Here is a 16,563-nt window from a genome sequence, read left to right as displayed (position 1 = left end):
TGTCAGAATGCGTGATTCAGAGTGATTCATTACTCCAGAGAAGGTGTTTCCATTGCTCCGGAGTCCAATAGCAGCAAGCGTTACACCACTCCAGCCGCAGCTTTGAGCCACAGCTAATTCTTAACTACGTTAAAATGTAATCACATCAATGTTTTAGCAAGACAGCGTGGTATCGAGAATCCTCACGACCAAGTGAAAAATCTTGTGTGACCCCGTCTATGTCACATTGTTTAGTCTGCACACCACTACGTTGGGGGGGGTGAAAAAAACGACAGGAATGACAATGGTTTAATGTGAGAGGCGCAACAATGTTAGGATTTTGAAAGTAATGTAGTGTACACACAGCTTTAGGGGCAGTAAGGTCAAATGGGTGTCACAAATTTATACAAATTGCATAGGGCCCTGGACAGATGCTTCACTGTGACGCATATGGAAAATACTCACAAACTTCCTCATCGCATTGGTAATTTCCACTCAACTGCCATTCATAATCATAGTATAATGGTATGCACTAAACTAGCAGCAAAGGGGTCTGTGATGACAACTAAAATGTCAATTCACTATTTAAGAGAGAATTGTGTTCAATTATTAGCATTTGAGTCAGGAAGGACAGTATAGCAAAAAGGAATATAGCGATTCCTCTGCATATCATATAGCAAAAAGGAATATAGTGATTTCTCTGCATATCTGAAGCATCTTGCAGATCAAAAGGCCCGAATTCTTCAAATGGGCCGCAACATGCAAGGATTACTCAATGCAAATACTTGGTCTTGCAAGATGGGCGTCTTGTGTCGCAGACAGACGAATTCGACACACATCCCGGAAACCAGGTAGCCTAATCATGTGTGGAGTACAAACAAGAACCGTTATCTTGTGCGACAGGGTTTGAATGCTCTTTAAAATGTATCTTCTTCCAGAATTCTGGAATTATATACTGGGAAAATATCGTTGAATAGATCAGTTAGAAAGCTTTAAAGCTATGATACGCCACATTTGACGATACCGGTAACTAACACATACATGCAAATGATCAGCGAAATAAATGGATATGACTCAATACTAAGGGTTTCACATTTTCATACAAATATTATACTCAGTAAAGGATAGACAATTTCTGTTCAGTTATCGCTTTGCTGAAGTCTACAGCATCTATTCTACATTGTCCGCTATGTATTGGATTTTTAATAGTATCCATTTCCTGACATGTTAGTTAATTAGCTAATTAACTGTAATAATGTGGCAAACTAAAACACATACTCACCATGTTCGGAGTTAATTTTGATGGCTCTCCTGGCGTCCAATAAATATTTGTAGCAAGCAGGCTACTTGAGGTGTTGGCTACACCGGCAGAGGCTCATGTTGTGGCAATGGGCCCACTCGCGACTACAAGACATTGCATCATAAAAATGCAGGTAAAGTCATTTATTAATATAGATGTCGATACAATGTATGGCTTTTAAGAGACGACCCTTGCTATTGTTGATAATGTTGCTACACAGGGTTTAGTGGAGGTGAACCAGACATGTAGCTAACTCTGCCTAGCTGTTGCAGTGGGAACCCCGGTTAAAAATAAAGCACGCATTAAAGATTGTCTGTTTGAGGGGTTTGCGTCGTAAGTCCTCCGGAAAATCGAATACAAACTGAATTTACAGCAGCGTGCTTTGTTCCTGTTTTCTGTGTTATTCTCCTCAAGCGGCTCTGCCCTGCCCAGACCCAGTGTTAGCTTTGGCTAAGCTAACTGGTTGCTTTGGAGCGGCTGTACTGAGCCTGAGGCCTTGCAGTCGCAACTTCCTCCCTGTGAATCAGCCCCTCCCCACAGGAAGTAACATTGTAATCTTGAGCCGGATGAGTCCGCCGGCCACAAACAAAATATACCGTATTACATTAAATATTTTCACAAGTCTATCTATATTTGCAAATGCCCCACCAAGGGTGTCACATTTAGAATAGGAATTCTGTGTTATCAATTTACAGCACACACACATCAAGATCAACCCCACATGCTTCCCTCCACCCCATCAGAACCTTGGCCCGGTGCACATTTTTCTTTCTTTGAAGATACTCAGCAATGCCCATTACCCCCAGAAATGTCTGAGTGATGCATCAGAGCAGTGACACCGGTGTACCAAAAATTCGATATGAGATGCTGAGAGACACTAGTCTGAATCTCAGCCACCATCTGGCTCTGACTGTCATTGTCTGGAGTGGCCCGAGTGGGCTTTATAAACCCACATGAATCTTGCCAGTTAGACGCTGTTTCTGTCTACAGAGGGCTAAATAAACACACGCCAATCTTAACTCAGAATCAGGCATACAAGGAGCCCCTGGGGAATGATGTCCTCACCATGATCATTTGTGCCTGATCAGGTGTGTTTCGCCCTTAATCATCCCATGTCCTTTGCCTAGTGCTAAAAATGGTCTTCATGTTTTTGTGAAACTCACTCCAGATCTATATATTTTTGTATGTCACATACAACACCAAAACATTTTCTGAAAGGGAAAACAAAGGTTGGGTTGACTTTTGATGATCTGGTGAAAACTCAATCTTATTAGTCTTAAAACTGTTGAAGCTACAATCTAGCTCTTAACTGAGGGCTAGAACGGTAGCGAAGCGTGGGTTAAATCACTGTGGAAGCCATTAAAAAAACAAACATTTTAGTATTTATTAGCGATCCCCATTAGCTATTGCCAAGGCAGCAGCTACTCTTTCTGAGGTCCAAACACATTAAGGAAATTTCATTACACATAAAACAAAATATAAAACAGTACATCATAACATTATTACACCAGTACATATCTACAATACAAAATGTATAATACCACCATACAACAATATTACAATGTACATGTGTGTAGAGTGCTTGTGCTAGCGCCTGTGTGCATTCATATTACAACCTACGTATATTACAACCTATGTGTTTGCTCCATAACTTGTTACTTCATACACCTTTATGATCGTGATATACAGTGCATTCGGAAAGTATTCAGACCCCTTGACTTTTTACATTTTTTGTTACATTAGCCTTAACATTTATTAAATGTTTTTTCTCCTCAATCTACACACAATACCCTACACACAATACCCTACAAAGCAAAAACAGGTTTAGAATGTTTTGTGAATGTATTAAAAATAAAAAACGGAAATATGACATTTACATAAGTATTCAGACCCTTTACTCAGTACTTTGTTGAAGCACCTTTGGCAGAGATTACAGCCTTGAGTCTTCTTGGGTAAGACGCTACAAGCTTGGCACACCTGTATTTGGGGAGTTTCTCCCATTCTTCTCTGCAGATCCTCTCAAGCTGTCAGGTTGGATGGGGAGCGTCGCTGCACAGCTATTTTCAGGTCTCTCCAGAAATGTTAAAATCGGGTTCAAGTCCGGGCTCCGGATGGGCCATTCATGGACATTCAGAGACTTGTCCCAAAGCCACTCCTGCGTTGTCTTGGCTGGTCGTTGTCCTTTTGGAAGGAGATCCTTCGCCCCAGTCTGAGTTCCTGAGCGCTCTGGAGCAGATTTTCATCAAGGATTTCTGTACTTTGCTCCGTTCATCTTTCCCCTTGGTCCAGACTAGTCTCACAGTCGCTGAAAAACATCCCCACAGCATGATTCTGCCATCACCATGCTTCACCGTAGGGATGGTGCCAGGTTTCCTCCAGACGTGACGCTTGGCATTCAGGTCAAAGAGTTAAATCTTAGTTTCATCAGACCAGATAATCTTGTTTCTCATGGTCTGAGAGTCTTTAGATGCCTTTTAGTAAACTCCAAGCAGGCTGTCGTGCCTTTTAATGAAGAGTGGCTCCTGTCTGACTACTCTACCATAAAGGCCTGATTGGTGGAGTGCTGCAGGGGTTGTCCTTCTGGAAGGTTCTCCCATCTCCGCAGACGAACTCTGGAGTTCTGTCAGCGTGACCATCGGGTTCTTGGTCACCTCCCTGACCAAGGCCCTTCTCCCCCGATGGCTCAGTTTGGCCGGGTGGCTAGCTCTAGGAAGAGTCTCGGTGGTTCCAAACTTCTTCTATTTAAGAATGATGGAGGTCACTGTGTTCTACGGGACCTTCAATGCTGCAGAAATGTTTTGGTACCCTTCCCCAGATCTGTACCTCGACACAATCCTGTCTCGGAGCACTACGGATAAGACATTAACAGTTTACAGACGGTAGTCAATTAAGGTCACAGTTACGAAAACTTAGGACACTAAAGAAGCCTTTCTACTGACTCTGAAAAACACAAAAAGAAAGTTGCCCAGGGTCCCTGCTCATCTGCGTGAACGTGCCTAAGGCATGCTGCAAGGAGGCATGAGGACTGCAGATGTGGCCAGGGCAATAAATTGCAGACCACTTGTAACACCTGCACAGGATCGGTACATCCGAACATCACACCTGCGGGCAGGTACAGGATGGCAACGACAACTGCCTGAGTCACACCAGGAACGCACAATCCCTCCATCAGTGCTCAGACTGTCCGCGATATGCTGAGAGAGACTGGACTGAGGACTTGTAGGCCTGTTGTAAGACAGGTCCTCAACAGACATCACCGGCAACAACGTCGCCTATGGGCATAAACCCACTGCCGCTGGACCAGACAGGACTAGCAAAAAGTGCTCTTTAACATTTTATCTTTATTTAACTAGGCAAGTCAGTTAAGAACAAATTCTTATTTTCAATGACGGTCTAGGAACAGTGGGTTAACTGCCTTGTTCAGGGGCAGAACGACAGATTTTTACCTTGTCAGCTCGGGGATTCGATCTTGCAACCTTTCGGTTACTAGTCCAACGCTTTAACCACTAGGCTACCTGCCGCCCTCTTTGCTGACGAGTCATGGTTTTGTCTCACTAGGGGTGATGGTCGGATTTGCGTTTATCGTCGAAGGAATGAGCGTTACACCGAGGCCTATACTCTGGAGCAGGATCGATTTGGAGGTGGAGGGTCCGTCATGGTCTGGGGCGGTATGTTACAGCATTGTCGGATTGAGCTTGTTGTCATTGCAGGCAATCTCCACGCTGTGCGTTACAGGGAAGACATCCTCCTCCCTCATGTCGTACCCTTCCTGCAGGCTCATCCTGACATGACCCTCCAGCATGACAATGCCACCAGCCATACTGCTCGTTCTGTGCATGATTTCCTGCAAGACAGGAATGTCAGTGTTCTGCCATGGCCAGCTAAGAGCCCGGATCTCAATCCCATTGAGCACGTCTGGGACCTGTTGGATCGGAGGGTGAGGGCTAGGGCCATTCCCCCCAGAAATGTCCGGGAACTTGCAGGTGCCTTAGTGTAAGAGTGGGGTAACATCTCACAGCAAGAACAGGCAAATCTGGTGCAGTTCATGAAGAGGAGATGCACTGCAGTACTTAATGCGGCTGGTGTCCACACCAGATACTGACTGTTACTTTTGATTTTGACGCCCCCCTTTGTTCAGGGACACATTATTCCATTTCTGTTAGTCACATGTCTGTGGAACTTGTTCAGTTTATGTCTCAGTTGTTGAATATTATGTTCATACAAATATTTTCACATACACATGTTAAGTTTGCTGAAAATAAACAGTTGACAGTGAGAGGATGTTTATTTCATTGACAGGTGTGTACCTTTACAAATCATGTCCAATCAATTGAATTTACCACAGGTAGACTCCAATCAAGATGTAGAAACATCTCAAGGATGATCAATGGACACAAGATGCACCTGAGCTCAATTTCAAGTTTCCTAGCAAAGGGACTGAATACTTACGTTAATAAGGTATCTGGTTTTTATTTTGAATAAATTTGCTAAAATGTCTAAACCTGTTTTTGCTTTGTCTTTATGGGGTATTGTGTGTAGATTGATGAGGACATGTTTTTATTTAATCCATTTTAGAATAAGGCTGTAAGGTAACATAATGTGGAAAAGGTATGGTTTTTAAAGATGTCTGGATTGTACTATGTGCTTGGTAGTTTATCTGTTGACAGGTTCATATACTCAGACGGCATCTCACTCCCTGTTCTTTTCTCAATTCTTTTCTCTAACTACCAACTCAACACTGTGAGGAGTGGGTCTCAGTCAGCTACTTGTGTCAACCCATGTAGATGAAAATGGTTTGTCCCTCCTCCTCAGACTACCAATGGTTTCTTCCATCAGACAAACGCTCATGCTTATGTCTCATGCTCATGTCTTCCTGGTCCAGACAGTTCTCTCACTTTCAGTTCAAACTGGTGATTTCAACTCTTTTAGGTACAGGTAGCACAGCACTCCCTGCTGGCAGTCTTTGGGCCTGCATGGTATAGGCCCAAGCTCTGTCTACACCATCTCCTTCAATCCTGCATGGAGTCCACTCAGTGAAGGGAAATCTACCGGCTACTACCAAGGCGTCATCTGGAAGCTCAGCCTCCATCTTCTCCTGCAGTAAAGAGAGCTAGGCAAACACATACACACATATTCATCCAGCTGTTTGTTTTTCAAATCAGTTGGCTAGCAGCTGTATTAATTGATTGCTAGCGAACAGGTGTTTTTGTTCCGGCAGTGAGAAGCCAGATGATATGGGAATTGAACCCTCATCCTCGTCACCAGTGGCACCATGCTCCAACTTACTGAGCAAATGGTTTGACCGCTATGGCTGAGTATCCATATCGTCTGCACACATTAATTAATAATGTGTGCCAATGCAAAAAAATACTTACCACGCTGGGGGCCAAAAACACAGTAACATTCTTACACTCAGTAAGGTCCACCTGGAATGAGAAATGCAAATATCATAATCCAAAAATAAACCTATTAGCCACATTTTATGTTTATCATAATTGTATTTTTACAGTGTAAACATGTCCTCTTTGAATGTAACTGAACAAAGCAATACAAACAGTGACCAAAAACAAATAAGAGTAACCAAGAAACTACAGTATGTAGGGTCCTGTGTTTTTCCTGACCTAATCTGGAAAACTCTGGGCCCTAACAATAAGGCTTGGTAAAACAACTAGTAGTAACTCTTTGTGGAACTAGTAATAGTGAAAAAGGTATAAAATATGTGGAAGAGTTTTACCAACAACCAAACATGTGAACTCAACTCAAAACTTAATCAACCCCTAGCCCCTGCCCCCAGGACATGTATGTCGTTTTTAAATAATTGGATAGGTGTAAGCAATATGCTGAAAATTCCAACAAGCCTATCAGAGTGCAAGATTAAGCTATTGGCCATATTGTTTAACTATCCAATCCTCTTAGATCTGAAGTGAAGAAGCTAGCAGTTGGTTTGGGGTTGAGAAAAAGACATAACATCTGCCCGTTTCACACCTTCCAGAGGTCTTCCTGCCGATACGACACCTTCCCATAATGACCTGCTCTCCATGCGTGGAAGTTAGCTAGACGAACTAACCAGGGGTTGAGTTCGTATCCTACTGTGGGACCAAAGCCGTGTTTGTGTGCTTCCAGCACCTGAAAAGATAAAAACATGAACTTGGTTCTCAAAGGTACCGTTTCTCTCTCTTTCACACATGCACACACACACCTTGTGGACACCAAAGTGCTGTTGCAGTTTACACCTTCAGCATACACTGATACCCATTCCATTTCTGCAGGAGCCCAAACTTAAAATTAGAGCTGAACGATATATTAAATGAATTCGAATGTACAGTTGAAGTAAGAAGTTTACATACACCTCAGCCAAATACATTTAAACTCAGTTTTTCACAATTCCTGACATTTAATCCTAGTAAAAATTCCCTGTCTTAGGTCAGTTAGGATCACCACTTTATTTTAAGAATGTGAAATGTCAGAATAATAGTAGAGAGAATGATTTATTTCAGCTTTTATTTATTTCATCACATTCCCAGTGGGTCAGAAGTTTACATACACTCAATTAGTATTTGGTAACATTGCCTTTAAATTGTTTAACTTGGGTCAAATGTTTCACGTAGCCTTCCACAAGCTTCCCACAATAAGTTGGGTGAATTTTGGCCCATTCCTCCTGACAGAGATGGTGTAACTGAGTAAGGTTTGTAGACCTTGCATGCAAACGCTTTTTCAGTTCTGCCCACACATTTTCTATGGGATTGAGGTCAGGGCTTTGTGATAGCCACTCCAATACCTTGACTTTGTTGTCCTTAAGCCATTTTGCCACAACTTTGGAAGTATGCTTGGGGTCATTGTCCATTTGGAAGACCCATTTGCGACCAAGCTTTAACTTCCTGACTGATGTCTTGAGATGTTGCTTCAATATATCCACATAATGTTCCTTCCTCATGATACTGTCTATTTTGTGAAGTGCACCAGTCCCTCCTGCAGCAAAGCACCCCCACAACATGATGCTGCCACCCCCGTGCTTCACGGTTTGGATGGTGTTCTTCGGCTTGCAAGGCTCCCCCTTTTTGCCTCCAAACATAACGATGGTCATTATGGCCAAACAGTTCTATTTTTGTTTCACCAGACCAGAGGACATTTCTCCAAAAAGTACGATCTTTGTCCCCATGTGCAGTTGCAAACCGTAGTCTGGCTTTTTCATGCTTCTTCCTTGCTGAGCGGCCTTTCAGGTTATATCGATATAGGACTCGTTTTACTGTGGATATAGATACTTTTGTACCTGTTTCCTCCAGCATCTTCACAAGGTCCTTTGCTGTTGTTCTGGGATTGATTTGCACAAAGTACGTTCATCTCTAGGAGACAGAACGTGTCTCCTTCCTGAGCAGTATGACGGCTGCGTGGTCCCATGGTGTTTATACTTGCGTACTATTGTTTGTACAGATGAACGTGGTACCTTCAGGCGTTTGGAAATTGCTCCCAATGATGAACCAGACTTGTGGAGGTCTACAATTTTTTTTCTGAGGTCTTGGCTGATTTCTCAAATGATGCCAATTAGCCTATCAGAAGCTTCTAAAGCCATGACATCATTTTCTGGAATTTTCCAAGCTGTTTAAAGGCACATTCAACTTAGTACACTTCTGACCCACTGGAATTGTGATACAGTTAATTATAATTGAAATAATCTGTCTAAACAATTGTTGGAAAAATTACTTGTGTCATGCACAAAGTAGATGTCCTAACCGACTTGCCAAAACTATAGTTTGTTAACAAGAAATTTGTGGAGTGGTTGAAAAATTAGTTTTAATGACTACAACCTAAGTGTATGTAAACTTCCGACTTCAACTGTATGTTTCTCAATAATCATGTTTTTATGAGCGTTTATGTCTGCTTGTTCTCGTCTCCTTCGCTCCTTCAGTGCTGCGTGAAGCTTACTATTTACACACACACACACACACACACACACACACACACACACACACACACACACACACACACACACACACACACACACACACACACACACACACACACACACACACACACACAGCCCTGTTAGGCACTGTTTTCCCACAGTTCTGTTAAAGATGGTAGGTGTTCAGCAGGCGTTAGCGAAGGACACTGGGTGCTAACTAGCTAGCTAGGAGGGCTCCGGTACATAGCAGGCGGGAGCGACACCAGTAGCTAGCTAGCCAGCCGTCCTTCACCCCCGAAAAACTCAGATAATACTTTTATTTCCCTTTTGACCTACATAGACAATCAGGGGAAATCCAGAATATCAAAAGTGTCACACAAGCATGAAGACAGGGTACTTGAGGGGGGGGGCATAGAACGCTCCGAATTACGGGCCACAATCACACACTATTGTTTCTACTTGCTATTTGCATTTCAGGTTTGGTCCAACAGAATCAGTCATATGGACACTGAAACACATTGAGACATTATTTTACTGTAATAAAGGAAAAGTGAACCTTTATAACGATACCCTATTTATGTCTCCACTCCACAGAGCAAACACTACTAAAACAGGAGTGTAAATAAACATTCTGGAAAATATATTCTCAGTTTATAGCGGGAGGCATAACATACCGCTAGTAGCATTTTTTGCCAAAGACTGTTATACTAGCAGTCTAGTCTGTGTTTTATAAGTGTACAATAAGCATAAAACACAATTATATAAGCAATTGTCAACTCGTTCTCATTCTGAGAAATAAGGTAGGTGACTTAATTCCACATCTGAACAAAGTGGACAGGCTAGCATTCTGTTCAAACAGTTGGAGAGAGACAGAAGGGCATAACAATTCAAGTGTTCTAACTTGTTAGCTAGCAAATAGATCCAAGTTGTCTAAACTTGAAATATAAAGATTAGCTGGCTACTCACTAGCATGTGGGCTTGTACTTGAGAGATTGTTTATGAGACCTGTGTTCATTTTCTATAATGCCTGCTACAATAAGTTAGTCATTAGTGAATGTGCATTATGCATGGTTCTGGTTAAATTTGTAACAAAAAGGGCATTTTCATAGACAAACTTGAAAGCCAGATCAGTGATTATTGCAAAAAAGCAGGTTAAACTATTTTAATAAATAGTCGCACACTCCATATTTTAACTCCCAGTAATTTATTGGGTATTTACCAACATTTCGGCATCACTGTGCTTTCTTGGTAATGTCATGAATACTTGAACCAAGTTATGTAGACAAACAGTGTAATTAGTGCAAACAATGACAATAGTGAGGGGTGTGTCATAATGATTAAGTTAATTAGTGAAACTTAAAAAAACAATCGTTTATGCCATATTAAATATATTAGGCTATTGTTATCATATAGAAACAATTGAATATTGCACATAATATTAGCATCAACATACATTATTGTTTAATTCAATTTCGCATGACTATCCAGCAGCGTCTCACTTTGTTGAAGCTAACCATCCAATCTCCTCCCTCAAATACACAGGCATTGAGTCTGTTGCTCTACCAAGTAGAGGAGGTAACATCGAGATCCTACTACTTCTAAAAAGGGAGGCTTACTGGATATCCTATCTAAAACATTGATCGCTAGTGGTTTGAATATTGACTTTGATCTCAGGCCCTTCTTATGAACAATTTTAAATTTTATGAACAAGTCTTATAAATTGATATATTCTTTCTACAGCCTATTAGCATACACCTAATATGTTCCCCGGTTGATGATGCTTATTATGCATTAAGGTTGAACCAAAAGATTACATGTAACAAATATGAAATGAAATATGAAACAATTAAATATGTGAAATTGAATTAAACAATAATGCATGTTGATGCTAGTATTATGTACAATATTCAATTATGTTTCTATATGATAACAATAGCCTAATATATTTAATATGCCATAAACTATTGTTTTTTTAACAGTTTCACTAATTAACTTCATAATTATGACACTCCCCTCACTATTGTCATTGGTTGCACTAATTACAATGTTTGTCTACATAACCTGGTTCAAGTGTTCATGACATTACCCTGAAGAAGGCACAGTGGTGCCGAAACATTGGTAAATACCCAATAAATTACTGGGAGTTTATATATGGAGTGTGCGACTCGCTTTATTTTGATAGTTTATAGTCAGCACCTCCACACAAACATATTTTTCAGGGTGTGCGCCAGCTCATGTTTTTTATTGAACTATTTTAAGAAAATAATTAAATTATTTACAATCCTGCCATCACCGGAGCCCAAGTCCACAAGGTTACCATGTCGACCACTCAGCAGTGCCATCACATTCCGCACTTGTTTCTTGCTGGCGGGGAGATAGGGCACCTGCAGAAAATATCGCAACCCACATCGGTTATCAGAACTAGGAGACAGAAATGTCTTTAACACTTTACTTAAAAGCCTACAGATGCAATGTACTACGATGTGGTTATAATGCATTGTAAGAGTTGTCATGAGCATGTATAACGCCCTTGTCTTATAAAGGCGTCAGCATGCTTCTGTTCGGCTGGCGACTAGCTGACCTCAGCTAGTCGAACCGAACGAAGGTGCTCGCATACTCCCTTAAAATACCTTCACTTGAAAAACAAGAAAAAAGCAGAAATGGTACTATGTGGCTCAGTTGGTAGAGCATGGCGTTTCCAACGCCAGGGTTGTGGGTTTGATTCCCACGGGAGACGAGTACGAAAATGTATGCCCTCATTACTGTAAGTTGGCCTGGATAAGAGTGTCTGCTAAATTACTCCAGTCCTTGGGGCCTAATTGGTCTCACATTTTTTCCCCCAGCCCCAGCGAACACACCTGACTCCAATAATCAACTAATGATGATCTTCAGTTTAGAATGCAATCAGTTTGACACCACTCCGGTACCCCAAGGACTGGAGTTGCTCATCCCCGTCTTATAATCATCTCATAATGATTCTGATTTAATAAAAAAATGGCAATCCGTGAATAGTACATCCATTTTGGGACTTTTACATTTAATGATAAACCCATAGATTCTCAAAGAATATGACTTATAAAAGCCTCATGAGCTCAGTTCAACTGTCGTGCGTACCCCAGCAGAATCCAAAATATAAGCTTATTTTACTCTATTGTTTGTAAACAATGTCATTGTAAACAAACACTGTATAGCGTCATGGTTAAAACTATCATTTTGGTATCATGGATGGTCAGTCCTTGCATCCATAGCTCTGCCTATGAATTTGAGAGTGGTTACTGATTACATTTCTCCAGCCCCATCCCACAGCTGTTAACCAAAACAGTGGCGGGTAGCCCTCTTTGTTATTGAACGGAGCTTGCCCATTTAGAAATGTGATATAAAGACAGGAATAGCATATTATAAGCCTTATTATAAGACATTATAAAGGCTCATATTATAAAGCATCATTCCTGGATGCTTTAAAGTGAAGTGTAAACTATAGAGCCGACACAATTCCCCAATCCTCATGACAGAAAGACAAGTCTGATCTACATAATATACACTGAACAAACATATAAAACGCAACATGTAAAGTGTTGGTCCCATGTTTCATGAGCTGAAATAAAATATAGCAGAAATGTTCCATATGCACAAAAAGCTAATTTCTCTCAAATTGTGCACAACATTCCACAGCCCACAATCAACCGCCTGATCAACTCTACGCAAAAGAGATGAGGTATGAGGCAAATGGTGGTCATACCAGATACGGACTGGTTTTCTGATCCACGCCCCTGCATTTCTTTTTAAGGTATCTGTCCCCAACAGATGCATGTCTGTATTCCCAGTCATGTTAAATCCATAGATTAGGGCCTAATTAATTAATTTATTGTGACTGATTTCCTTATATGAATAGTAACTCAGTAAAATCTTTGAAATTGTTATATGTTACATTTATATTTTTGTTCAGTATATTTATATCTGATGATTCTGTAATTTAATTGCACCCCAGTGAACACAACCCAGGTCTTACCTGTAACCTCAGAGGGACTTTTCGAAATCCCGGCATGAGAACCCCTGCCCACATGCCATAGACAGCTAGCCCTGTGCCAGCAGTTATCTGGACAATTCCCCAAGCACCTAGATGTTTCTCCTTGAACTCTGCAAGAAACTCTTCCGGACTGTCCTCTTCCATACTTGAAATAAAACAAATATATATTTAGGCAATAAAGAAATGTGTTATATTTAAGCAATAAGAACCGAGGGGGTGTGGTATATGAACAAAATACAATGGCTAAGGGCTGTTCATAAGCACGAAGCAGCGCGTTATGCCTGGACACAGCCCTTAGCCGTAGTATATTGGCCATATACCACAAACCCCCCGAGGTAACTTAATGCTATTATAAACTGGTTACCAACGTAATTTGAACAGTAAAATCATTGGTTTGTCATACCCGTGGTATACAGTCTGATATGCCACGGCTTTCAGCATGCAGGAGCCAAATTACCCAGTTTATAATATGCAGTTAGTATAGCCTAGTAGTCTCTAGTCCTGTTGCAGCACATAATCTAATGAGTCTTTATCAGGGCTATCAATAAACCTGGAATATTGAAAGATGATAGCTAACGACACATTCCTGTTCTGGAAAAAATATAATTGAATGGTGTTTCATCTTTGTATGACTCAGTTTTTACTACAATATAGGCTAGTTTATTACAAATGACATTCATAAACTTTCAACATACAGTGCATTCGGAAAGGATTCAGACCCATTGACTTTTTCCACATTTGGTTACGTTACCGCCTTATTCTAAAATTGATGAGGGAAAAACATTTTTAGAATCAATCTACACACAATAACCCATAATGACAAAGCAAAAACAGGTTTAGAAATTTTAGCTAACTTATATATAAAAAAAACAACAGAAATATGACATTTACATAAGTATTCAGACCCTTTACTCAGTACTTTGTTGAAGCACCTTTGGCAGTGATTACAGCCTTGACGCTACAATCTTGGCACACCTGTATTTGGGAAGTTTCTCCTATTCTTCTCTGCAGATCATCTCAAGCTCTGTCAGGTTGGATGGGGAGCGTCGCTGCACAGCTATTTTCAGGTCTCCAGAGATGTTCGATTGGGTCCAAGTCAGGACTCTGGCTAGGCCACTCTTGGACATTCAGAGTGTTGTCCTGAAGCCACTCCTGTGGTATCTTGGCTGTGTGCTTAGGGTCGTTGTCCTGTTGGAAGGTGAACCTGAGCGCTCTGGAGCAGGTTTTCATCATCTGTACTTCATCTGTACTTTGCTCCGTTCATCTTCCCCCTTGATCCTGACTAGTCTCCCAATCCCTGACGCTGAAAAACATCCCCACAGCATGATGCTGCCACCATTATGCTTCACCATAGGGATGGAATTGGCCAGGTGATGAGCGGTGCCTGGTTTCCTCCAGACGTGACGCTTGGCATTCAGGCCAAAGAGTTCATTCTTGGTTTCATTAGAAAAGAGAATCTTGTTTCAAATGGTCAGTGTCCTTTAGGTGCCTTTTGGCAAACTCCAAGCGGGCTGTCATGTGCCGTTTACCAAGGAGTGACTCCCATCTGGCCACTCTACCATAAAAGCCTGATTGGTGGAGTGCTGCAGGGGTTGTCCTTCTGGAAGGTTCTCCCATCTCCACAGAAGAACTCTGGAGCTCTGTCAGAGTGACCAAGTTTTGGTCACCTCCCCGACCAAGGCCCTTCTCCCCTGATTGCTCAGTTTGGCCAGGCGGCCAGCTCTAAGAAGAGTCTTGGTGGTTTCAAACTTCTTTCAATTAAGAATGATGGAGGCCACTGTGTTCTTGGGGACCTTCAATGCTGCAGAAATGTTTTGGTACCCTTCCTCAGATCTGTGTCTCGAAACAATCCTGTCTCAAAGCTCTACGGCAATTCCGTTGACCTCATGGCTTGGTTTTTGCTCTGAGATGCACCGTCAACTGTCTGACCTTATATAGACAGGTGTGTGCCTTTCCAAATCGTGAGGGCTGAGGGGCTTACGTTGGCTAATCATTAGGACCAAAGACAAATATGGCTGCGAGGATTCCCCCAAGTGCATAAGGCGATGGTAAGTGGACAAGGGTGTGTCTTTTATGAGTTTGAAATGCAGCCTATAATGCTCAGAGTAAATCATTGAATTTATGGGGGAAATACCCAACCTATATGCAATAAGAAAAATCAGGCAGACATTTCCTAAATTGCGTTATGGAAGCCCCCCATCTCCATACAGTTTTCGGTTTCCAAAACTATAATCTGTAACGCTAAGAACACACCGACAGCAAAATTGCATTTTTGTACACCAGAATTACATTCATTTCCAATGAAACACTGCGTTTGCCTTGCAGCATTGTTGCAGAGCGTTCGGTGTGGTGCATATGTTGGATTTATCAAACGTATGCATAGACGGCTTGACAGAAATGGTAGGTTAATGTTGAACTTTTGCTGCATACATATCCAGGTGATGCTGCGTACTATTTTGCGCAACAAAAATGTTTTATGATATAGCCAATTGTGACTTTGTGGCTATGGAATCTAGTTGAAACCGTTTATCATCTGCACACGGGCAGATCAAAATCAAGCCTTCGCCCAATCTTTGTCCAAATAATCAATAACAAAAACCAGGAACTACTGCTGCTCATAATCACAATCTGGTCATCGCTAGAAGGGATCCAGTTTTTGTCAAATTAACGTCAGATTTGACTTTTCGTAGCAGATGAGTAGAATTGTGTTCAGGTTAATTAAAGGTTTAGCTAAAATGCGCGTTAATTTGACAAAATCTGGATCCCTTCTAGCCATGACCCATACTATAATTAAACGTGAGCCTTCACAGATTCTCGCGGTTTCATCTCCACGAGAGATGACCGACTGTGCTGATCCACTGTTTTGACGAGATCTTGCATTTCTGAGCTAACCTTTTATTACTTGTTATAACGAACAAGCAATGTGACATAACTCGCTTGAGGATTTACGAGGACAGAAGTTATGCATTCATTTGTTCTAATACGTGATACAATGTAGGTAAGAGAAAATAAAATAACCGTGTAGCAAATACAGACCTGTCAAATTGCAACCTTTGACGGATCTTACTCGTGACGGACCGGACGAATGAGTCCGTCTGCTAATGCGTTGTACCAGCATATAATCTATTGCCTTTCTACGTTCCACTGTACTCCAGGTGGTTTCTGTATTTTGTTTAAATATTAACTAAACATATACAGTTAGCCTCAATGTTAAGCCTCTTAAAAATGTGTTATTTGGATCTCTTAGTCTTACACATTATCTCCATTCTCCAAAACTTTTAGGCTTGGTTTAATTAAAGGGTTAGGCCACCCAAATAAAAATACATTTTGATTTCTTTACCCTGTAAGCAGGGG

General features: G+C 41.4%; 2 protein-coding genes across 3 annotated transcripts in view; both read right to left on the bottom strand.

Annotated features, from left to right (window-relative positions):
• Window positions 1–1,820, bottom strand: part of xpo6 (exportin 6) — a 65,154-nt gene extending 63,334 nt beyond the window's left edge. The window contains exon 1 of the mRNA XM_014192154.2: window positions 1,262–1,820. Within this exon, the coding sequence (XP_014047629.1) occupies window positions 1,262–1,264 (3 nt within the window). The 5' untranslated portion in view covers window positions 1,265–1,820. The remainder of the gene's footprint in view (window positions 1–1,261) is intronic.
• A 3,710-nt stretch (window positions 1,821–5,530) lies between these two features.
• On the bottom strand, window positions 5,531–16,351 carry antkmt (adenine nucleotide translocase lysine methyltransferase). 2 transcript variants are annotated; one of them, XM_014192152.2, is made up of 6 exons: window positions 16,246–16,351; window positions 13,192–13,354; window positions 11,462–11,566; window positions 7,265–7,405; window positions 6,655–6,705; window positions 5,531–6,389 (listed from the first exon to the last, which is right to left on the bottom strand). In XM_014192152.2, exons 2-6 carry the CDS (start codon window positions 13,351–13,353, stop codon window positions 6,177–6,179), a joined length of 672 nt encoding a protein of 223 aa, XP_014047627.1. In that variant the 5' UTR covers window position 13,354; window positions 16,246–16,351; the 3' UTR covers window positions 5,531–6,176. The 2 variants fall into 2 exon arrangements, with proteins under 2 accessions (XP_014047627.1, XP_014047628.1); XM_014192153.2 differs by lacking the exon at window positions 11,462–11,566 and having other exon boundaries at window positions 5,537–6,389.
• Window positions 16,352–16,563: the final 212 nt, after the last annotated feature.

This window comes from Salmo salar, chromosome ssa03 (genome assembly GCF_905237065.1).
Source record: "Salmo salar chromosome ssa03, Ssal_v3.1, whole genome shotgun sequence".
NCBI lineage: Eukaryota > Metazoa > Chordata > Actinopteri > Salmoniformes > Salmonidae > Salmo > Salmo salar.
The sequence above is the reverse complement of the archived record's forward strand: the minus strand, read 5'-3'. Positions and strand labels throughout refer to the sequence as shown.